At 40.1% G+C, this 25,586-nt stretch overlaps 1 protein-coding gene across 15 annotated transcripts in view; it reads left to right on the top strand.

The window, feature by feature from the left end:
• Positions 1-25,586, top strand: part of GTDC1 (glycosyltransferase like domain containing 1) — a 264,103-nt gene that overhangs the window by 77,333 nt on the left and 161,184 nt on the right. For 12 of the 15 annotated variants that reach the window (XM_008172326.4, XM_042860887.2, XM_008172325.4 and 9 more), the window contains one exon: positions 6,761-6,975. The exons of the other annotated variants lie outside the window; for them this stretch is intronic. In XM_008172326.4, the coding sequence (XP_008170548.1) occupies positions 6,797-6,975 (179 nt within the window). In that variant the 5' untranslated portion in view covers positions 6,761-6,796. The remainder of the gene's footprint in view (positions 1-6,760; positions 6,976-25,586) is intronic. 15 annotated transcript variants of the gene reach the window in all.

Below are 25,586 nucleotides of genomic sequence, written 5' to 3'. Positions count from 1 at the left end.
TGGCTGAAGATGGATGAATTCAATCTCACCTAAACCCTATGTAGTGTTCTGGGAAAGGCCAAATACAGTAGTTAGGCTGTGAGTGGAGAACAGTAATTTTTCATCCAAAGCAAGTGAACATATACAATGAGAAATATTTATTATAAACATGATACTGAACTGTTGTACATTACTTTGTAAATCTGTTGAATTTCTCATATTTTATTTTCAGGTCTAATCTCTTTTTTATATTGCTGTAGTAGTTGGGAAAGAAAGAAGGAAAGAAGCAACCAAACCTTTGTTAGAAAATAATTCCCATATTGCGCTTACTGCAAGTTGAATTATTGTATTGACTGGTATTTTGCAGTTTTTTAAGCACTAATAAATTGGAATTTTATACTGTAAAAGTATGTACTGCTTCCATAATTGTAGTCTTTCTGGTCCTTTATTGTCCATGGACCCTCAAATGGTATCTGGAGTCAAAAATGCCTTTTACTGTCTTCAGGTGGTCAAGAGGCCAACCTGACCACAGTGACATGTGCAGGTTGATTGCTCCAGTACGCTCCAAGGGAGTTGATAGATATGCCATGATGAAACTTGAGATGGTACAACATGTGGCAGCCATCTTTTAACTAACACAGAGCCACAAGAATACATTAGCACTGTTCACTGCACATTGTACTGGTTTCCTGTCAAATATGAGAGCCAATTTAAGGTTCTGATCTTGATCTTAAAGGTACTTAATTGGCTTGGCAGTGGTTACTTCACAATCACCTGATCCCATGACCATGACCTGCCATGACAGCAGGGAATTTACACAGACTGTGTACCAGGGGATTGGGCCTTCTTAGCAGCTGCCTCACATCTAAAGAATGCTTTTGCGCAAGAAGTTAGATAGACTTATATAGACTTTCCAACCTTTGTCAGGAATGCAAGACTCATATTTTAAATTAATTTGACCACAAACACTTTTCTGAAGGTAGCAAATACTATTTTAAAATAAAACCTTAAAATAAAGAGTTTTAATTTAAAACCTACTTTAAAATATATCAGTGGGACTACTTGTAGTCTTTTAAGTCTGTAGAGAGTCTTCAGTCAGTAATGTGTCAACTGTAAGTGCCTGTGCAACCTTGACATTAAAATGAAAGTGGTTTAGAGATTTGAGGCCATAGATTTACAAGCATAAGAGTAAGACACATACAGGTCTGATTTATAGAAAGAGAGTTAAATGATTACAAATTAACTACAGATTTTAAAGTTCATTTATGGAGAAAGATACTTTTTAATATTTATTTTAAATAGTTAAGACTATTACACAATGTATTTTAAAATATTCCATCAAAGAACAACTTAATGGTCTTTTAAACAAAGCTTGATTTAACTGTGTTGCAGGTGAACCTTCAAATAAATAATATTTTGATGTAGAGTTGATGGGTGAAATCCTGGCCCTATTGAAGTCAATGGGATTTTCAGTAGGACCAGGATTTCACCATAGGCCCTCTATTTTCACTGAGCTGGGAAGCAGCAGTAAATATATGAAGAAAACAGAGCTTACATATGCATCTAGGTTATGTAGAGAATATTTTCAGGATATTGATGAAATAAAGGTATAAGATCCAATATACACTAGTTTAGTATGTACAGAATTTTCCACATAGTGGTATCTTTAATATAGGTGTTTGCAAGTGCATTCTAGGAACAAATAAAGTAACAAATCATATCAACGGAAGGCCATGTGATGCATAATTCTGTCTGATCGTGTGAACCAGAATGTACTGTTCAGTGAAAAGGCCAGGCAATTGGCCTTCACCCTGGATGAGGCACATCCTATCTTTGGCATTATATTCCTGTTTTCAGACCATATGGGTCAGCAAAACATTGCTTACAGCTATCTCCAGTAAAGTAATATTAATACTGATGCAGACCTCTGATCAGCAAATCGGCACCATAAACTGCAGTATTCAGATAAAGCTGAATCATCAATTTATCAGTTTCTCAAAATAAAATTCATTCCTGTGTCGTCTTTTGTTTCCGCTACATAAATCAATAGCATGCTTACTTTTGTATGTGTATACACTTGATCAACAGGAAATTGTTAACTCTATACTTTTTGGCTGATTTAAATATAAGTTAAGATATTAAAATGTGATTGTAGTATTTTAAGTATCTTTCTACTGGGGTTTCCCTGATGAATCATTGAGATGAGTGGGTGAGTAATGCAAACTCTCTCAGTATTGTTTTTTTCAGTATGCTGCATTAACACTTACTTTTAAAGTGTGTATGGGGTTGGAAGAAAGGGTGGAGGGAGACAAGAATCAAGGTAAAGCCTCTATAATAACGATCTGGGAAACCCCATTCTACTAAAATGTGGAGCATTTAAAGTCTTTTCCTATATTAAATATTGCACTGTTTATCTCAAACCATCATCAAAGACTGTAAATATATATAAATGCACACTACACACCTTATATCTTTTGTAGTCAGTTGACTTTTAAAATGTTGAACCATGTGTGCTGTGGATATGGTGATGGAATAAATTTCTCATACGTGTGGGATTATAACCGTTGAAACAATCATTACTGAAACCATATACCTTATTTCCTATAACTAATAGCAATTGTGTACCTATGGAATATATTAACAGTTATTCCTTTGGTTTTGGGTTATTGCTAAAATATTTTGTTGGACAGATATTTAAGCATGATCTGTAATGTACGTTGCCTGAATACGTCAATGAAGAGGGCTAATTATGTCTTTCTTCTGTGAATTATGCTGATGTTTCTGAAACCGCATTTATGTATAAGTGACAGAATAAATGTATCTTCCTTAATAAATCACTGGTAAATTACAAGTTTCCTGTACCTACCTCGGTTTAAAAAATACTATAATAACTGTTTACTTAGAGTTCAAAAAGAGTATAAAGTTACTGCTTCTATAACTGGTTGAAGAGTGTAAACTTTCTTGCTCATATGTTCTTCCATGCTGTTTTTTTCAAACATATATATTTATATTCTAGTTCTTTATAGTTTTCAGAACAATTGTTCTGATAAGTTAAAAACATTTGACTGCTTACTCTGTCATGTTAATGGCAGTTCATTGTGCTGTTACCCAGGAATCTGAGTTCAGATCCCTAACTGGGTACTTACTCCCCAAAGTTTGCAGTCATTGCTGAGAGAGCACATTTATTTCGTAAGTGGGAAGACACACTTAAAGCTAAGTCCTCAGGTTTATATAGAAGCACCTGGTGACTTATAATATCTTTTTACCCCTGCCCCCAGATTCTGGGCCTGTCCAGGTGCTGATTTGGCTCCCAGCATAACTTACAGTAGCATCAGGGCTGCTCTAAATAACACTGGTTTGAAACAGCCCTAAAAGACTGTTATGTCAGTTGGGGCTCATAAGGGCATTGTGTGCTCCAGCCATATCCCCTTATTCCTCCCCCAACCATGCTGGGGGTGGATTGTAAATGGGAGAGTGTGGTGTTAGCAGCATGGTCTTGTAAGTCAGCCAGTGATATTTTTTATTTTGGGTGGGAGGGGGAAAAGGAATCCTTAGCTGCCCATTTAGGAATTTAGCATGGGCAGTATCTGACCCCTTACTTAGTCTTCTGCAACATGCTCACCCTCTGGCTGACACTTGAGTCATGACTTGATTGTGTCCATATGGAGCATTATTATGAGACAGTATTTTTGAGGTGGGAGTTGAAATAATGGGGAGAAATGTCTCACAATACACCTAAGGTGTGTGAGTATCCAGTATGATTGCAAACGAGTCATGTTATTGCTTATGTAACATTCACTTGGGACTTAATTCTTATTGCAAGTAGGCAGACTCTTATTAATATGTATCCTGAAGAATCTGCTACTGGATCTGCATATGGTACATGCAGTGAAGCAAATTTTTCAAGCTACACAGCACGGCACTCCTGAGAATAGAATCAAGCCATTAGTGTAACTTGCAGAATTATTGGCTCCAAAGAGCCACCCTTGAGAGAGGAAGCACTGTAATGAGAATGGGGAAGCAGATATATTTTTCTAATATTTGTTGTTTTCTTTGAAATGGGTAAAAGAATACCTGGAATGATTTATATTTAATTGAGGATTGCATTCCATCAGATAGGGTAAATGTTTTCAGACCATTTATCATCAGTGGCTTTTCAAGACCTCTAAGGAGTACATAGTACATATTTACCTTAACTTGGCTAGGTCAAGGGAAATAAAGCAAGAATAATAGATGTTACTGTGATATGTGAACAAAACTGGAAACCTTGTATGTGAAATATGAGGTAAATGTCTTCATCCAACGTACATTGTAGCTTTTTAAATTTACAAAAATTACAAGCTATTTTTAAAATAATGTTATTTACAGTACATTATCATCATATATTTTTAAAACATAAGATTACTTGGCTGGGTTTTCCATCATTCCTAAATGATATCATTTTGCACTGCGGGGGCTAATTGCATTGCCTGTCCCTTATTATTTAATATTTTCTGTTTTAGTAGCACCTTTAAAAAACACCAAGTATAGGTTTGTAGATTGTCTTGTTATTAATCTGTGTTTAATATATGTAACTGGTAAAGTACCTAGAGCACATGACAGTAGAATTCTACAAATGCTGGTGAGTGATCCTTTGATGCTTTCTTGATTTGTCTTGGGGTTTTCCCCATTCGAGGCAGTTTGTGCAAAAACCCTTTATGTATCATATCATCTTTCAAAAATTGACTGCTGTTTGTGATTTTTCGTCCTTGCTTCTTAATCCTTACAAAGTGGGATCTACACACCAGGTACACAGAGTATGAAGAATCAAATAGCCTCAGCTACCCAGCAGATAATTAAGGCAGAATCGAAGTTCGAATTGAGATTTTCAATCAGAAGCACACTAAGAGGGTTTATTTTAACATTTGCATACCATTTTGTTTTATTAAAAAGTCTAAAAGTAGTAAGACATGTATAGAATAACCTAATTGTCAGTATTATCTTAGACCAAAAGGAAACCTGAGAACTGAAACAAATTTTTGCCTCATTCTTTAGCTATCACAGAAAGGAACATAAAAAAAGAAAACTGTTGCAAAGTATTCTAAATAAAACCAAAGGGTACATTGTTGATTCAGTTAAACTAGGTGTTAAAATGCTTTCATAACTAGTCTGATGAGGAAATTTGATCAATGAACAAACTACTGTACTACCTCGAGCAGCTTGTAAATTAACATTAACCTCGACTCTTTTTTAATGAGTGACTTAGTGGAATTTATCAGACATTTCATGTACCCTCTTTCTGAGTTAAATTTGCAAAATGCTTCCCTCCAATCCTTTTCATTCCCCCCACCATCTTTCTGTGTGAAAATATTTATTTCCTAACACTTTGCTCTTTAACAAAGGTGAATAATCTAGCTTTGTCTCATCTGAAAAATGGCAACTCCAGCAGCACCGAAAGCCCCTAAGACCATGCTGGGCCATTGATTCAGTACTGACCAAAAGGTTTCTTTTAAATTTCATCTTTTAACTCTCTGAATTTTGGGATTTTTTTCATTAGCTTGTTTTTTGATAGCTGCAACATTCTTGTAAGGCATTTTTACCCTTGATTACTGTAGGTACTTTAAACATTAACTCCAGTTTATGTTTAATGACTAGAACTATCATTTAGATTTTGGTAAAGGGTTATAATTTATGAATCCCCTCATCCCTCCCCAACAGAGTTGCTGAAAAGATTAGGGTCACAACCAGCGACTACTGGAAACTGTGGGTCAGGGATTGGGTGCTCAGTATAGTCATACAATATATAACATCGGTCTGAAGCACAAACAAATGAAGTAATCAGACCCAGTGTTACTCAGCCCCTGATAGTATGTTCTGAAGTGGAAGTTATCAGAGCAGCAGACACTGCTGGTAAATACCTAATCATGGTTTTGTTTTTAACATTTTTGTTCAATGGAGTATCCCTAAGCTTCTACAGAGCAGCTTTTCACCACCCCAAAACGTGACTCATGAAACAGATGAGCAATAGTCACAGGGTTTTCACCTTTCCCTTAATTTTGGGCCATGTGTTTTGCTTCCTGTGTGTCAGCACCCCTGTGGGTGAAAGTGTGATAGCTTCCTTAAGACTACAATATTGTTCTGTTTCAGCCATTTTGGAGTATTCAACAGTAATGAAGTTTACATCTCCTATAGGGTCTGCAAGTGTAATTTTAGTGATGATCCCAGCCTTCAGTAACCTAAGGAACACAGTCCTGGAGATGGACTCAAATTGGGTACCCCAGGATATGCCCCCAATTATGTTTCTTTTAAATCATTTTGCCAGATTGCCTTTACTATGAAACAAATTTGGCTGAAGTATGTTTGAAATGCTTTTTAGTTTTATGTACTACTATTCAGAAGGTAAAATTGTATGGACACCACCCTCAATTCCAGAACAGGAAAATATATTTTAAAAAAACTTTTGTAAAATAAACAGTTTCCAAATATACCTTATTTAAAAAGCCAATAACTAAAATTCAAAATCTAAGCATTTACAGATTGAGTATATTTTAGTTATTAGTTAAATTCTAAATAGCTAGTTTTTAAAGGAATATTATTGTGATTAATGGACACCTTCCTTTTTTATCATACTAATTGTTAAATAGTCTTTTTAAAAAAATAAATACATTACCATGAAACAAAGATATTAACAGAGGTCTGTTAATAGGAGTTTTTTTCATGATCTATGTCTAACACACTTTAAAAAAATAAAACTCACTAAAGAATAGACTTTGGGAATAAAAGGTTTCTTTGTCTTTGTCAGTTTTAGAATCCAAGAAGATTTGAAAAACGTGCAAGTATGAGTATTCTTCTAATTGAAGCTTTTTATGGTGGTTCCCACAAGCAGCTGGCAGATCTTCTACAGGAGGAGATAGAAGAATGTGTCCTTTACACACTCCCAGCAAAGAAATGGCACTGGAGAGCACGGACTGCTGCCCTTTATTTCATGCAAACAGTGCCAGCTAATGCTAATTACAGGTAAACATAGTACTGTAACAAATAATCTTACAGGTCAAAATATGAAAGGATCTTCAACCAGGTCTCTAAAACTGAGCTTTCTGGTTTTTTGCATACAAAATCTTGCAAATGGGCACTGAGGTGGGATATTGACCTTCTTGTTTTGCATGCTGGGTTGTGTTTGTGGAAAGTTGCAGGCATCCTTTTAGAGGCCTCTAGAAAAATATTGGGTCTATATCTCTAATACTGCAAAGTCTCTATCTTAAATTGTGCTAAGTTGCCGCCTGTGGGTGTGTTTCTTTTGAATTCTCTAATGAGTTTAGAGCTGGTGAAAGGGAAAGGACGTACAGCTTTTGAGGCTGAAGTCCTATTTTTCCACAGATCAGGCAGAGTAATGCACAGAGTAATGCAGTGCAAGCTTCTCCACAGAGTCATACCAAGTTATCTGTAGAGTAACCTGAATGCTGTATGGATGTGTGACCTAAAGGAATGAGAGGGCAGTTAGTTCAGTCTAGTGACTATTCAGACCTTGAGCTCTGTAATGTGACCATATATGAGGATGTCAAATTGTTTGTTTTATTATGTAGGCACAGGATTTAAATTCAGCTGGAGCTGTCTGGAGCAGAGCTCCAGTAAATATTTTCAACTCCCCTGGAGATTTCATCGCATGTTGGTGGGGGAACATGGAGGACTCTGGGAAATACTATGAGAATTTAAGCCCTGCATGGACACCTAGCAACTAGAACCTGAACTGAGACCACCAAACTAAATACACACAGACCACCAAGTGGTCATCATATAGTGAAAACTTCTAGTCACTTATAAACTTGGTGGTCTTGAAACCAGCCATTCATCTTCTCCTTCTCGCCCTCTCCCCGCCCCCTCGATCAGTTAAGATGCCGTAGGATACTTCTATTAAACAGTGTATATTTCAGTGACTGCAAACAAGAGAACATCACTGATTCAGCAGTGAAATGGGTTTTTTTTACTGTCAACACTTTATTTACTTATACCAAAGCCCTCCTGCTGCATTGATATCTGATAGCATGGACCTCTGCACCTACACTGCATACCACTGACTTCAGTGGGCCTCTGTCTGAGTGCAGAGGTATATGCTAGCAGATCCCAGCTGAGAACTGGGGCTAATGTTTGCAACTTCCAGTGATAACAAATAAAGATAGTAGACACAGATGGAGAGGAAAATGATTTTTGCAGCATATATCCTGTGCTGCATAAGATCATGTAACATTAAATCTGAAACCATCACAAATTGTGGAACATAATATTTAATCTTACACAATTTATGAACAATTTGAATATATAAAATGCTAGTGTAGAAAATACACCTTTACTGGGCTTGCTGCTTGCTTTCATTTCTAATAAACTGCTACCAAATTATCGTAACTATTTTTTCCTCTTGCTTGAGGCATTTGAGTATGGGTTTTGCATTACTCTTCCTTTGCAACAATTTTATTTTGGAGGAGTATATATGACAAACTGTTATGTAAATTTCTTCTGCATCACAACCACATCCTCCAACGCATCACAATGTTATCTATGCTCCTTCAAGGTCAGCAGCCCAAGCTGTCCAGCACTAGCTGTATTAAACTAATCAGACATCATTCACAGGCATACACTTCATTAGTTTAACTTACAGTTACATTGACCCCAGATAACTTAACTCCAATTTGTCAAGTAACCTACATCTTAAGAAAAAATACCAGCAGCTTGAAAACTTGCACAAAGTTAAAAACTTGCAATCTGTCATAGGCTTATGTGCAAATATAACCTTCACTGACAACAAATAAATCTGAACTAACCAATAGAGCATCTTAAAGAGAGGAAAGTGTTTTCTTTGCCGCTGTTGTTAGTGTTTGATCACACAGAATCAAATAGTCAAAGTTCACAAAGATACAATATTAAAAAGGGTATGTACTGTATCATATGCAAGATAAAATAATTAGCAACAAGTGCTGATGTGACTGGTGAGAGGTACTGATTAGAGGTACTTTCTACTTTACTTGCACATGTTCTTATGTTTGGTTTGTAGTTGAATGTTTCAGATATTGTTCTATTAAATGAAAGTATAAATGAATCAGTCTGTCTTATAAGGTTGACTCCACTTTTTCCTAGTGGACAAGAACCTTGATTCTGTTACTTCTTGTTAACTGTCATTTAAACACCCATCTAGCAAATATTAGGCTCTGCTTCCCATCCAATAGTAAATTGTTGAGACTCTGAATTAAGAGAGTGAAACTGCACCCTGGAAACTTTGAGAGACATATATTTAGAGAGAAATTTTTAAATATTTCTTAGTTCTGAAGAGGTGATAGAAAACATCAAATTTGCATATATTGGCATTATTTGTGACTTGTTTGCCCTGAGATCAAGAATTGTTTTTACTTCCATGTGAAATCTTCACTTTAATAGAAATCAATAACATTTCATAAATATTTTGTTACAGTGTGTTTGTCCGATGAAAAAGGAGGGTGGCAAATGTTTCAAATCCAGAAACACTTTGTAATTGAGTATTGCCAAGATTTTTTTAATGTTATTTGTCCATTTATCTTTCAAGATTTATCTTTTATTCAGGATGTTGATGTTTATGTAAAAGGGCTATTTATATGGCCAACAATATTGCTATAAATCTATACAGCACTAGTATATGCTCCTGAATATAATATTGCTATTGCTAATCATGCAAAGGATAGCACACAAAATAGTGCTCAGATATTATTAAATAAGCTGTCTAAAAAGTGCTTTTGAAGCAGAGCATGAAGTGGTCTCAGGAATCTTGGATTTTAAATTCAGGAGTTTTACTGTGACCAGTCAGGTTCAGTGGTAAAAATTTGCTCATATCTTCCTGTCAGAGAACAGACATGCAGTCTCCTGGGGAAATCTTAAAAGTTGAATCAGTTATAAACAATGAAGCTAGTCTTATTGTTTTTAACCTAAGTTGTAAATTGTATGGCCTGGTGACTTGGTAGGTAGCAAGCACCTTGTGTTTCCAAGAAGGACCTCTGGGAGTCACCTGGAAATAAAAATGTTGAAGAGATGGTCATTGAGATGACACTCAATTTTCATAGGGTAGGATACAGCACATAGGGGCCCCAGGGGGTGTTATTGATTTGCAACTTTGAGAAGGATATATGACCTCCCAGACACACAATGGATGATTTTCTACAGAGGAAAGAAAAAACAGTCAGATATGCGGGCTCAGTTAAATGCTACATTCTCTAGTTAAGCCAGTGCAGATCTTCATTTGTCTCCTTAAAGAAAGACAAAACCTTGATGAGGATCAGGCAGGAAAAGAGCCCTTGCTTCAATCCCAGTGGATTTAGGGAGTAAACCTGAAGATGACTAATTGATTGCGATACTAGAGCAGTGGTACTCAACTTTTAAGAACTTACTTCATAGAATTGCTTTGCAGGGACCTATATGATCATTCCACAATGCTCTGACCTGACCTGAGATGTCTGAGTTGAATTTGCATCAGTTCAAGATACTCCATCCTTACAACTCCATTATAGACAATGTAGATCTTCTCCTCCTCCTCCTCCTCCTCTTCTTCCCCTGGCCCCGCCCCCCAAAGAAGCAAAAGGGATTGGGCTTTTTTGACTCACCTCCCCAGTTTCTGAAAAAGATGTCTCCTTTTCCTGTCTCTCTTCTGTCTGTTTCTGTGTGGTATGGGTGGGTCATTTCTCTTCACTACTTTTCTGGTTTCTGGGAGAATACGGGGATGGATGAATCTCAGTGATTCTTTCCTTCACATCAGGAGTGGGAGAAACAGTACAGTTTCCAGAAGGCAAATTCCAAACTACACAGTCTGGGAGGTACAGTAAAAGGGCAATTATGAAGAACAAGCTTCTGTTTTGATCTCAGCATTAGAGCATGCTCAGTGTCTCTCCCAATTTCCTAACATAGGGAGTGGCTTTTTCCCAGGCTGACTCAAAAGAAATGAGCCAGAGGAGAAATTTTGAAGGGGATGTATGGCCTAAAACAGCTTTTCTCTGATTGGCAGTCTGAAAACACAGATCCATACGGCAAAACTTTTTTTTTTTAACTCTTTGGCTGAGCCCTCTACCCAGCTTTCTGGAGCTCATTTGCCCTGGAGTTGTGCATATATTTTCATTTTGGGACAGTCTTTGATTAAGTATGTTGTAGAATTTAGCTGATTGGACGTTTTGTGGAAAATTAAGCTCACCACAACACAGCAAATATACAGTAATCCTAGAAACCAAGTAACTAACCACAGGGCGGGAAAAATCTAAGAACTAAAGAACTGGAAATCTTAGAACTGTTAAAATATTCCACAAAACAAAGTTTGTCCCTTTACTTTTTCCTATGATTCTGCTGTTTGTTGCTTTTAAAGAAAAAATATTTCTATATGTAAAAAATTCTTCAAGAACAAATGGAGGAAAAAAAATCTGTTATCCCATTTTGCTGGTAGCTTGTTCTCCACACAAAGTGCTAATTCAAAAACAGAAATACATGATCAATTAATAGCATATCTGGACCTGCATGCACAAGAGGTTAAATGCTGCAGTGAAGCTTCAAGTTTGTTTTGAATAGCCCTGCTAGCTTATTTTCAAAAAATAAAAATATAATGTGTAACATTTTATACTGCCCCCCAGGTAACTGTTCATATGGATAACAGATATTATTTCTAACAGACTTTGGCCCTTAAAGACCTCTAGGGTAAACGCTCGAGTATATTTACCCCTTGATATTTGACAACTGTATTTTAAAAGACAAACTGTATGCTTATTACACTTTTACTGAGGGGGAAAATTATTTTTAATGAATGGAGTTGTGAAAAAAAAATCTGATGGATTTAATATCCAACAACATATAAAACAGTCCAAGGGTGTACTGTCGGAACATACATAATTTTATTTATATAACCAATATTTATTTTAGATGTCTGAAAACTAAGGCTACTAGTTAGACCAGCGAGCATTTCAGATCTGATATTTTCTGTTACCCTTCTACAGGAAAAACATCTATTTTATAGACTAAGCTTTTTACAAACTAATGTACTGGTATTTCCAAAACATTATATTTAAAAATATTATTTTAATCCCTGAACCTGCAAATTCTTATGCAGGTGAGTAACTTAGTTTATGAGTAATCCCATTGAAATCAATGGAATTATTCATGTGCTGAAACTTACTTGCCTGAGTAGCATTAGTAAGATTGGTCCTTAGTATTTTCTGGATAGCCAAGTGAAGTAATCTTTAAGATGTACATCCTGGGATAGATTTTTGAAGGCTCAAATGGAAGTGAGGCATCCAACTCACTCTCTTCTGGTGGGACTATATTATTAGTCCATAACGGTGGCGTAAGTGTAGTCCTGGGCTTTTGGAGGATGAAATTAATTTTACCGAAAGTCTTTCTTCTGATAATTTTGTTGTTCAAAGTGAAATACAGGAGTACAAATAACTTAGTACAAGACAGATAATTTCTGCTAAATGTTTTGATCAGAACTCTTACATATGAACGAACAAACAAACAAACCCCATTTTAAAGGCAGTGAAAGGCTATATGTTAATTGTATATGAGACAATTTGTCATTGATATTTCAGTTTTGAAATAAAGTGTAAATAAAGGTAACTTTTACAATAAATGGCAAAGGCCAAAACCACAGTTATTTGAAACCAATTATTAATGAGACCAATAGCATAGCCATCTATTTCTCCACTCAAAATGAGACTAGTCCAAATTGCAGTCTTAGTTTTCAGTATTACTGGGGGAGGCTGCTGTTTTCGTGAAGTCTGCCATGGAGGTGGAATCCCCTGCTGCCCTCTTAGGGCAGATTAACTGTCCTGCTGCAGCAGCAGCACCAACCAGCCAAAAGCAAAGTTCTTACTCTTGGGGCATTAGTGCAGTATCACAGCATTAGAAATGGATGCTCTTTTTTCATAAGTCTGACAACTGAGGACTTTGAACAGAAAATTAAAAAGTAAAACGATGTTTGAAAATAGGAGTAATAATTTTAGAACTGAACTACCTGAAAATTATTCAGGCAGACAGCAATGTGATCTTAAGCATTCATTTTGCATTAATCAACTTTGCCTAAGATAAAATGCTGGCAGATGGTAGCTATTCATTTTAACAGTGACAAGATTTCTTTACATTTTTTCTGTATGAACCTCCTCACAGACTTCACTCCAAAAAAGTTTTATTCTTTAATTTGTTCAACATGCATGAAAGGCCTGATTCTGATCTTGTACTGTTGTAAATCAGGAGTAGCTCCTTTAAAGTCAGTAAAATGTACTGAGATCAAAATCAGGTCCTCAATATAAGATTTTGGAATTGTAGGAGATGAGAGGGAAGGCATTTGCTGTTGGCTGTTTTCTTATTTTAAAGCTGATTTTATCTTCTAAAGCTAATTTATCCTGCAGTTTTCATTCCTGGTCATGCCAAACTTTATTCCAGTTGTGTGGCAGGAAGTGAATGACTAGGATCATCTGCATGGCCCTGGAAAGAGGTCTAGTAGTTAATGTTAGCTTCCTGATATGAAGTTACGCAGTATCCCTTCATTTTTTTTTTTTTTGAGGATTATGTTCTGATGAGGGCCCTTTATTACTTGACATGTCAAGACCCAGAACACAAAGTTATATATTGTGATTAATAGTAGCAGAAATTATATTCTAGTCAATTATTTTTGGATGTAGTTAGAGTGCTGATATGGAAAGCCAGTAGCCTGAGAGATATATAACTGTAGCTTTTCTGCTTTTCTTCTTTTTTATGAGTTTTAGAGTACCTGGGGAAATCCCCCCCCCCTTTTTTTTATACCTAAAATGTTTTTTTATGTATCAGCTAAAGTATTGGTATTTACATTGCTCTCAGTAAAGTGTAATGAAATCATGCATTATGATTCAGTATTTCCACACTTATAATTTTAATATGTATTTTACCTATCCTCTTGAACTGATGTCTTGTATCTACTTAATTTCTAGATTAGTCATTGGTTTCTGTTTTCAAATTACAAACATCTACTGTACTATGTTATAAAAAATATGATATCTTTTTTATTTGATCCTCATTCCAGTTCATAATGCTTGTTTTATGTTTCAAGGGGAAAGGAGCAAATCTTCCAATCTGTGCCCTATAACCAGAACATTCTAGATATTTGAAATCAGTGTTGCTCCTTTCCTAATTACAAATTATTTTAAACCTAAAAATATAAATCCTGCAATTTTTTGTGAGATACTTGGGCTGTTCATTATTTGGATTAATGGCTTCATTTTTCAGTGACATGAATATCTAGCTTTCTTAATAAGTACTTAAGACTTGGATGGATTTTGTGAATAGTAGATAGTGAAAAGGATTTTTATAGAATTCAAACTGTGTTAGGATGTCCACGTGAACATTATGGTTTTCCCTCTCTGAACACAGGCCTAATCCAAAAACCATTAAAGTTAAGGGGAGTCTTTCCACTGAGTTCAATGGGCTTTGGATCAAACACTTAGAGACCAGAACAGACCAGGAGCCTGTTAGGATAGTCAGCTATTCTGTCTAAGGGCTAATCTACCTGAGGTTTTTAAGCCACTGGGCTAGACTACTTTGGTGCACGTGGTGATTTACCTCAGTGCAATACATCTGATGTAATGACCTGGCCATGACATCTACTTTGAGGGATTGCACTGGTAGAATATTGCACCAATATTCCACACGAGGATGAACTACAAGCTGTCAGGAACAATATCCCTGATGAGGCCACGGCACACCTGGTGGCTGAGCTTTGTGACTTTGTCCTCATCCAGAACCATTTCAGATTTTGGGACAACTTATACCTTCAAGTCAGTGGCACTATTATGGGTACTCGCATGGCCCCATAGTATGCCAACATTTTTATGGCTGACTTAGAACAACACTTCCTCAACTCTCATCCCCTAGCACCTTTCCTCTCCTTGCACTACATTGATGTCATCTTCATCATATGGACCCACGGGAAGGAGGCCCTTGAAGAATTCCACCTGGATTTCAACAATTTCCATCCCACTGTCAACCTCCGCCTGAGAGATCCACTTCCTGGACATAAAGTGCAAATAAATGATGGTCACATAAACACCGCCCTATACCGGAAACCTACTGACCACTATACTTACTACATGCCTCCAGCTTCCATACAGGACACATCACATGATCCACTGTCTACAGCCAAGCCCTAAGATACAACCACGTTTGCTCCAATCCCTCAGAGAAAAACACCTACAAGATCATTATCAAGCATTCTTAAAACTACAATCCCCGTCTGGGGAAGTGAGGAAACAGATTGACAGAGCGAGACAGGTACCCAGAAGTTGCCTATTACTGGACAGGCCCAACAAGGAGAATAACAAAACATCACTGCCCATCACGTACAGCCCCCAGCTAACGCCTCTCCAGCACATCATCAACGATCTACAACCTATCCTGGAAAACGATCCCTCACTCTCACAGACCTTGGAAGGACAGGCCAGTCCTCGCTTACAGACAGCCCCCCAACCTGAAGCAAATACTCACCAGCAACTATACACCACAAAAACACTAACACGGGAACCTATCCCTGTAACAAACCCCATTGCCTACTCTGTCCCCATATCTACTCTAGCAACACCATCAGAGGACCCAACCACATCAGCCACAACATCAGGGGCTCATTCACCTGCACATCTACTAATGTGATATATGCCATCATGTGCCAGCAATGCCCCTTTGCCATGTACATTGGCCAAACCAGCCAGTCTCTACATAAAAGAATAAATGGACACAAATCAGATATCAGGAATGGTAACATACAAAAGCCAGTAGGAGAACACTTCAATCTCCCCGGACATTCAATAACAGATTTAAAAGTACCCATCCTTCAACAAAAAACTTCAAAAACAGACTTCAAAGAGAAACTGAAGAGCTACAATTCATTTGCAAACTTAACACCATTAATTTGGGCTTGAATAGGGACTGGTAGTGTCTGGTTCACTACAAAAGCAATTTTCCCTCTCTTGGTATTGACACCTCCTCATCAATTATTGGGAGTGGACCACATCCACCCTGACTGAATTGGCCTTGTCAACACTAGTTCTCCACTTGTAAGGTAAATCCCTTCTCTTCATGTGCCAGTATATTTATGCCTGCATCTGTAATTTTCAGTCCATGCATCTGAAGAAGTGAGGTTTTTTACCCACAAAAGCTTACGCCCAAATAAATCTGTTAGTCTTTAAGGTGCCACCGGACTCCTCATTTTTTTGGATACAGACTAACACAGCTAATCCTTTGATACTGGTGGAATGACATCAGTATAGCTACAGTCCTGACATAGAGAAGGCCTAACACAGTGGCCTTCCCAGATGCCTTATTAAAAAGAGTAAAACTCTGGTAAGGCACATAGTTATGGAGTGATTTTTTCCCCCTGACCCCAGCATAAGTCTGGAGTCATAAAAATGAATAACTTGTCTAATTTTACCATGGCTAGTACAACTGCAGATACTATTCATATTAATAGGTGTCTAATCCTTTTGCACATCTGATTAAGCTATTTCCCTTAGTAACATCCTGTGGCAGAGAGTTGTGCAGGTTAATGAAATGTGTGAAAATGTAAAGTCTTCCAGAAATAATTGTTCTATTTTTCATAATTTCCACTTGTATTAAACTATTCTCCCATGCTTCAAATCACTTTTGTTGCCTTTCTCTGCATACTTACTATTTCTGCCTGTCTTTCTTTGGATGAGTTGGTTAATTCTGAATGCAGAAGATGAGTCTGTACCATTAATATATAGTCAATATATATACACAAGATGGGTCTGTGCCATTAATATATAGAATGGCACTATAATATTTTCTGTATTCCTCTCTCGCTTTCCCTCCTTACTACATCCCAACTTTTTAATAATGATTTTTTGACCACAGCTATGCATTGAGTAGATGTCCTCAATGAGCTGTCCACTAAGATACCCAAGGGTTAGATTCACCCATCTGCTCAAAGAAGTTAGCAGGCAAGGACTGTTTTACTTTGAAGTGGTGAGGAAATTCCCTCCAGGGAAGGGCAGACAGTGTTTCTGTCACCACTTTGTCAGGGGTTTCTTTGTGGACGGTCAGCTTTAGCTTCACTAAGGACTCTGTAGAAGCTTCAGTGAAGAAGCTGCTCTTATGGTGTTCTGAATCAGTGCATTCTCTAACAACCATTCTCCGACCACTGCACTGCCACCTCCATTTTGAGCACACTGGTCTGCAACCGCTTCATTATTATGTACAGAAAAGCTATTTAGATCATTTTAGAACTTTCCAAAATGTATGTTGTCATTTTCTACCTGAGCTTACTGGCAGAGGTAGATGACAAAGAGAATAAACGTTAGGAGGTTTAAAAATCTGAAATAGTAAATAGCTTTTTCTGTAAAATATCGACATATGTAGAATGTGTGGTGTGGTATACTGTAAAGGTGTTAAAGACATGAATTTGGCAGGCTTTGGTTGTCCTGAATAATATGGACATCCCAGAAACCATGTTAATAAAACTTTATAATGAATCACACTATCATGTCTTCCCTAAATATACTGTATATACATAGGATATAGGGTGGAGATATCATGTGATAAATTGTAGAGATATGAAATATAATGCATTTATCATGGACCTTGGGCTGCCTAACAGCAAGTTGATCAATAATCTGTCAGAGCCAAGACTACTGATAATATTTCTAACCTCTGTTCAGCTTCAAACAGACACATTTTGTATTTTTTTAAAGACAACAAGAATAAGTGTTCATTCTTTTCCTCCAAATGAAGAATTATTCTCCAAAATTATACTGACCTGAGGTGCAGGAAAAGCATTGCTTACTCTTGGATCAGTACAGGTTTGAGGTACAGTATCTTGCAAAACATTTGGGAGTAGGGTTGTCATGTGTCCGTTTTTTGACCAGACTTCCTGGTTGAAAAGGAACCCTGGCAGCTCAGGTCTGCACCACCGACTGGGCCGTAAAAAGTCCAGTCAGTGGCTCAGCAGGGGCCCGAGGCTAAAACAGGCTCCCTGCCTGCCCTAGCTCCACGTAGCTCCCGGAAGAGGCCTCCAGGTCATTGCGGCCGCAAGGCATATGAGCAGCCAGGGAGGCTCCACACAGTGCCCCCGCCCCGAGTGCCAGCTCTGCAGCTCCCATTGGCTGGGAATCGTGACTGGAAGCTGCGGGGGCTGCGCCTGCGGCATGAGGGCAGTGTGTGGAGTCTCCCTGGCCGCCCATGCGCCTAAGGCTGCAGGGACCTGGCGACCGCTTCCTGGGAGTGGCCAACCCAGTGACCCTATTGGAGCTTGTGGGGAATGCCCATCATGGCAGTGCCCCCTCCCAGCAATCTCCGGCTGCTGCTGCTATTGGTGCCTCCAGCAGTACTGGTGGCACCAATAGCCCTGGGCTTGGGGTGTGCTGATCGCTTGGAGGCTGGGGTAGAGGAAGCAGTGCCCACCCCTAAACCTCCCTCCCCAGTGGTGGGCGAAGCCTTGGAATCTTCTCCAGTAACCCAGGCATCCTCATCATCCCCAGACGAGGTGGTCATGGGTCCTTCAAGAACCAGCCTGCCAGATGACTTCAAGGAGCATCAGGCTCTGCTCTGCTCCGAAGTGTGGCAGAAAATCTGGGCCTAGAAGCAGAGGAAATGGCTGAGCAGGCAGACCCATTGTTTAGTGTCCTCTCGGCTTCCACCCTTGCCTGCGTTGCTTGACCAGTCCACGAAGGGCTCTTAAAGATCGACAAGGCCCTATGGCAGACCCCCTCATCCATCCCTCCCACTTCCAAGAGGGCAGAGAAAAATAATTTGTCCCAGCCAAAGGGTGCGAGTATCTTTATACCCACCCTCCCCCAGGCTCGTTGGTCATCTCCATGGCTAATGAACAAGACAAGCAGCTCCATTCCTCCTCCCTTCCCAAGAATAAAGAGGCCAAAAGACTGGATCTCTTTGGGAGAAAAATTTATTCCACTACCAGCTTTCAATCCTGGGTGGCAAACCATCAGGCCCTCCTGGGACGGTACAATTTAAACTTGTGGGATGCCCTCTGCAAGTTCCAGGGGTCCCTCCCACAAGGGTTGGCCCAGGAGTTTGGCACCTTGGTGGAGGACGGCACAGCGGCAGCCAGGTGTTCTTTACAAATGGCCTGGGATGTGGCGGACTCTGTGGCTCGGGTAGTTGTCTGCTGTGGTCATGAGGTGTAGCTCCTGGCTCCAGATGGTGGGCCTCCTGCAGCATCCAAGACCTTCCTGTTGATGAGGTGTGTCTTTTTTCAGAGCAAATGGACGCCAGATTGCATGGGGTGAAGGATACCAAGGCCACCCTTCATTCGTTGGGCATATACCGCAGCCTACGCGGAAGCACTTCTGGCCGCTTCTGCCGCCAAGATCGTGGCAGCCCCATCAGAGTTCTGCAAGAAGAAGGGACGGTAGTTCAGCTGGCATCGGCCTTCTTCTTCTTCCCACTCGCCTGCACAGCCTGGGCCCGCCAAACACGCTGGGGGCCAGAAGCATGCATTTTCAGGGCGCTCGAGAGCAACGCCCCAGTCAGTTCCCCGGATCCTTCCTGCCCTTTCCTGGACCATTTCTGCCCTTTCCTTTCAGTGTAGTCAAAGCTAACCTCGGACAGCTGGGTCCCGGATATAATATCCCAGGACTATACCCTGCCATTTATGGCTGCACCTCCCTCTCACCATCCCCTCTTTCCATCCCTCTTTGTCACCGTCAAGTCTTCGTTCAGGAGGTCGAAAACCTCCTATACCTGGGGGCGTTGGAGGAGGTTCCTCAGGACATGCAAGGACGAGTTTTCTACTCCCGTTATTTCCTAATCCCGAAGGCCAAAGGGGGCTTAAGACCCTTCTTGGACCAGCGTCGCCTCAAGTCTCTCAAAAAGTTGAAGTTCTGCATGGTTTCCCTGGCCTCCATTATCCTTTCCCTGAATCCGGGAGACTGGTATGCCGCTCTTGAAGGATGCTTATTTCCATGTTTCCTTATTCCCGGGGCACAGGTGTTTCATCCGGTTTGTAGTGGGAGGACGCCATTTCCAGTTCATTGCACTCCCTTTTGGCCTATCGTCGGCCTCAAGGGTGTTCACCAAGTGCATGGCACCAGTGGCGGCTTACCACGGCAAATATGCTCAGGTGGCATGAGGTTCACCTGTTCCCATACCTCGACGACTGGCTCATCAAGAGCAGGTCCCCGGAGAAGGTGCAGAGAAACTTCGATCTGGTACGCTCCATCTGCATCAACCTGGGCCTGTTAATAAATGCAGAAAAGTCCACGTTAATGCCAGTCCAACGCATAGAGTTTATTGGGGGCAGTTCTTGACTCCACGCGAGCCAGGGCATTCGTTCCTGAAGCAGTTTCAGGGCATGGCAGACTTGATCTCCCACATAAAATCCCACCTGCTCACCACAGCCCACACATGTCTGCAACTGATGGGCCACATGGCCATGTGCACATACATGGTCAGCCATGCCCAGCTTCATCTGAGGCCTTTGCAAACATGGCTGGTCTCCGATTATATTCCCAGCAGGCACCCCATGGACTGAGTGGTCACAGTGCCAAGCCACGTTCTGCTGTCTTTGGACCAGTGGTGGGTTCCCAATTCGGTGCTGTAAGGAGCTCCCTTCATGACCTCATTTCCGATGCTCACCCTGGTCTAGGTTGGGTTGGATCTGGGCTGGGGAGCCCACCTGGGTGAACTAGCCCTTCACATCAATGTCAGGGAACTCAAAGCGGTTCACCTGGCCTGCCAGGCTTTCTTGTCCCACCTGAAGGGCAAGATGGTGCAGATCCTGATGGACAATACAGCCGCGATATATTACATCAAGAGGCAGGGTGGCGCTAGATCTTTGGCCCTTTGTCGGGAAGCATTCAGCCTCTAGGACTTCTGTGTGTGGCATGCCATTCACCTGATAGCCGCCCACCTGCCCGGAACCAAGAACATCCAGGCAGATTGCCTCAGCAGGTCCTTCTCGTCTCACCACGAATGGTCGGTCCATCCGGAGGTGGTCAACCTGATCATCTGCAGGTGGGGGAATCCCCAAGTGGACCTGTTTGCATCCCGGCACAACAGAAAGTGCCACGTGTTCTGCTTCCTGCAGTGCAGGGACGAGAGTTCCCTGTCGGACGCCTTCCTGATTCCAGGGTCGGGAGCTCTGATGTATGCCTTCCTACTGATGCCATTGACTCATAAGGCCCTGCTAAAGGTGAAGCAGGACAAAGCAATGGTCATCATCGTTGCCCCAGAATGGTCTCATGAACATTGGTTCGGCATGCTGCCGAGTCTGTTGGCAGCCACCCCCCTGCTGCTGCTGCTTTGGCCGGACCTGCTGTCCCAGAACCACGGCAATCTGCTGCACCCAAATCTGGGGGCATTGCACTTGATGGCTTGGCTGCTGCATGGCTAAGTGGGGAGGAGTGGCGGTGTTCTGCCGGTGTCCAGCAGGTGCTGCTGGGCACCACGAAGCCCTTCACCAGGTCTACCTATGTGGCGAAGTGGAAGTTTGCGTGTTGAGCCTTGGATCATCACGTATGCAGAAGAGGCCTTGCTACAGGATGTCTTGGACTATTTGCTGCACCTTTAAGGTCCAGGGCCTGTTGCTGTCTTCGATCAAGGTGCACCTGGTGGCCATTTCAGCGTTCCACGCTCCATTTCAATGCAGGTCAGTCTTTGCCCACCATATGACAGCACGGTTCCTGAAAGGTCTGGAGCGCTTCTATCTGCATGTCCGGGATCTGGTTCCCCCTGGGATCTGAACCTGGTGCTGTCAAGGATCATGGTTACCTCCTTCAAGCCTTTGGCTTCCTGCTTCTCTCCTGGAAGGTCTCCTTCCTAGTTGCTATAACTTGGTCCTGGAGGGTGTCCAAGATCAGGGCACTCACATCAGAACTGCCTTACACGACCTTTTCTAAGGACAAGGTCCAGCTGCGCCCGCACCCGGCCTTTCTATCAAAGTTCGTCTCCCAGTTCCATACTTGCAGGTCCTTTGTCCTAAGTCTCACGCAACCTCTGAATAATGCAGGTTGCATACCCTGGATTTCAGATAGGCCCAGGCTTTCTACATAGAATGAAGCCGTTCCGCAAATCTATGCAGTTGTTTGTTGCTGTCGCAGATAGGAGGAAGGGTTGCCTGGTGTCTGCCCAGTGAAAATCATCATGGATCGCAGCCTGTATCTGTTACTGTTATGAGCTGACGAAGGTGCCCCCACCGGCGATCATGACGGCTCACTTGACTAGGGGTGCAGGCGTCCTCATCAGCCTTCCTCGCTCAGGTGCCGATCCAAGAAATTTGTCGGAATGCGACCTGGTCGTCCATCCACACATTTGCTTCACACTATGTGCTGACCCAGCAAGCTTGAGATGATGGCTGGCTTCGGCAGAGCAGTGCTCCAATCTGTAAGACTGTGAACTCTGAGTCCACTGCTTTAGTATTCTGCTTTTGAGTCACCTAGAATGGAATCGACATGAGCAAGCAGTCGAAGAAGAAAAAACGGTTACCCACTTTTCGTAACTGCTGTTCTTTGAGATGTGTTGCTATGGTCCATTCTATTACCCACCCTTCTGCCCCTCTGTCGGAGTTGTCGGTAAGGAGAAACTGAGAGGTAGTAGGGCCGGCGGTGCCTGATATACCGCGGCATGAGCACGGGACTCCTGAGGGCATCACAGCTGACCCTATGGATACCACTAAGGCAAAAGTCTCCAACGACTGAGTGAGCACACACCTAGAATGGAATGGACTGGACATGAGCAATACATCTCGAAGAACAACAGTTGTTACAAAAGATAGGTAACCATTTTTTTGTGCCATTAGAAAGTTGGCAACCCTCTTTGGGAGCTTTAGACAGTTGAAATGAGAGAGTCCCAGCTTTCTAATAAGATATACTTTGCATCCAATGCAGGAAGATCCCAATAAACTGGATCTTAAAATTGCAACATTATTTAAAGAAAAATCTACTTTAGGTAATATTTAGAGGTTTTAAAATTCTATTAATCATCTAATTTTTCTGTTCTTCATAGCTTGAATATCTGGACTCGTATCTAACACACCTGGCTTTAGAAGAAAATGATACAAACTAGTGCCAATACAAATTTTGAAACTGTCCAAATATTCCCAGTAATTTTTTTCTGTAAAATATACAGCATATACATCATATATTGTGATATGATATAGAAATGTTACTGGCACTAATTTGGACTGACCTGCATAAATCAGTTGTGGCTTCTCCATTGATTAGTAATGTGGCTATCCCAGACACCTGTATTAAAGCCTTTTGCTACTTTTAAATTTTTTTTCTGATGCCTGTTATATTATATAAATGACTTTCCTCATCAGCGAAGTATAGTTATATCTGGAATGAAATCCAGTATCTGTCAGACAGCACACAGCAACACTGCAAGTTAGTTGAGGACAGGAAGTGAACTGTATTCAGTTAAAACTGAAGAGGGAAGATAAGTAAGCAGAATATACTTTACCCACATTGAGTTGCGGTAGAATGCCGTGGCTAGCACCTCTGCTCTTCACAAAAGTGCTAGGGTGCTAGCCATGGCATTCTACCACTCTTGCATTTTATATGTAAGATTGCACTCCAGACAGCACAGTGCCACCTAATATCATGCTGACATATTGTTTCAGTTCTGACTCAGAGAGAAGAGTGCCATTTAATCAGTCACTAATACCAGTTCTTTAGCACCTTCTGTTTTCCTTAGGTATTCCAACTTATGTGCTGACCAGGCTCATGGTATATCTGCTATTATCCTGCTTTCTTAATAGCTTTTTGTGAGTAACATTATTACAAGCCTTTTGAAAGTCTAAATAAAGTACATCCACCAGTTTCCTTTTATCTAATTTATCTCTGACAGCGCCTCATCTTCACTACCTGTAAAAAAGCAACCACAGGGTAGGTCAGGGGTAGGCAACCTATGGCACAGGTGCCGAAGGCGGCATGCGAGCTGATTTTCAGTGGCACTCACACTGCCCAGGTCCTGGCCACCGGTCCGGTAGGCTCTGCATTTTAATTTAATTTTTAATGAAGCTTCTTAAACATTTTAAAAACCTTATTTACTTTACATACAACAGTTTAGTTCTATATTATAGACTTATAGAAAGAGACCTTCTATAAACATTAAAATGTATTACTGGCACGCGAAACCTTAAATGAGAGTGAATAAATGAAGACTCGGCACACCACTTCTGAAAGGTTGCCGATCCCTGGGGTAGGTGTTTCCTCATCGTTCTCTATAATGAAGATCTTCACAAAGAAATCATTTAGTTTCTTTGCAGTCTCCTTATTCCCTTTGATTGCCCCCTTTACACTGTGGTGGTCTAGCGGACCCAGTGACAATAACGAGAGCTTTCTATTTAAGATGCACTTAAAGAATTTCTTATTATTTGTCTTTATATTCTGTGCTGTTTCGTCTTCAGATTTCCTCTTATCTATCTTAATCTCCACTTTACGTCTTGCCTGCTGAAGTTTATATCCCCGTCTAATAGGAACTGGAAGTGAGAATGAAGGAAACAGCAGTGGACATGACTCCATAAACTAATAGGTGATTTCCATTCTGCAGCTGAGTTAGTAGGAGAAGTTTAGACCTACTATCAGCATAATTTGTAATAATTATTAGGATGAAAGAAAGATATATCCACAATGGGCCTAATTCTTCTTCCATTTACACTAATTTTACATCAATGTAACCACTTCACAGTGTTTAAAATGGTGAGTTATCCCACTGTGAGAGGATAATCAAGGCCAATCAGTAGAGAAGCACTTGTTTAAACATTTTTTTTTGTTAAGGTTAAAGGATATTTCTTCTATATGTTTAGTTATCTTGTATTTCCTCTAAGCACCTTAACAATATTTCTTTTTAACTGAATAACAGGTTTTATGTATCATAAAGATATTATTTATCTATTCGGGATAATGTTAAAAGTCTTCTGCCTCGAACAAATGTAGTGATGTAACCATACTCAACTGAATAATTCCTCTCTATATATGATGCTATGTATATCATGTAAGGCAAAATTAAAAAAAAAAGAAGGGATAATCTAAGAACATCTGCAATTTTTTTTATTTATGGAAAAGAATGTCCCATTTTTAATTAAAGATGAAATTTAAGAATGATAAATGGAACCATTACCTAGTAGCAGCTAGTTTGCAGGCATTTTTTCCTACTGTTCTGAGATTGCTGCAGGTTTGACAGTGCCTTTGGCTTTTCTGAGCAAATGCATTTCATACTTGTGACAGAATAGTTGTAACTCACTAACATGAAACAGTTATCATGCATAGCGACATCTCTATGTTTAAACCCTGAGGAATAGAATTATTTTAAACTGTGCATATGCAGAAATTTCTTGGTAATCAATTTCATTTAAAAAAAACAGCTAAAAGTTTTATCTGCCAAGTACATTCAGATAAATGGTGCTAAAGATATTAAAATTATGCAGGAAGATGAGATGAATTTCAAGGTACGGTGTAACAAAGAACTTTTCTCTTTACAGTGAAAGGGTTCCTAAATTTTCTTTGAAGGAGAACTTCACTTGTTATAGCTATGCTATGTTAGCATAGTTGCAAGAATGCTGAAATTAGATTTTATTTCAGAAGGAAACACACTATATCATACTGTTTACAATGCCAGACATAACTTCTTTCTGC

Source organism: Chrysemys picta, chromosome 11 (assembly GCF_011386835.1).
Source record: "Chrysemys picta bellii isolate R12L10 chromosome 11, ASM1138683v2, whole genome shotgun sequence".
In the NCBI taxonomy this organism is placed as follows: domain Eukaryota; kingdom Metazoa; phylum Chordata; order Testudines; family Emydidae; genus Chrysemys; species Chrysemys picta.
This window is presented reverse-complemented; position numbering and strand designations above follow the sequence as displayed.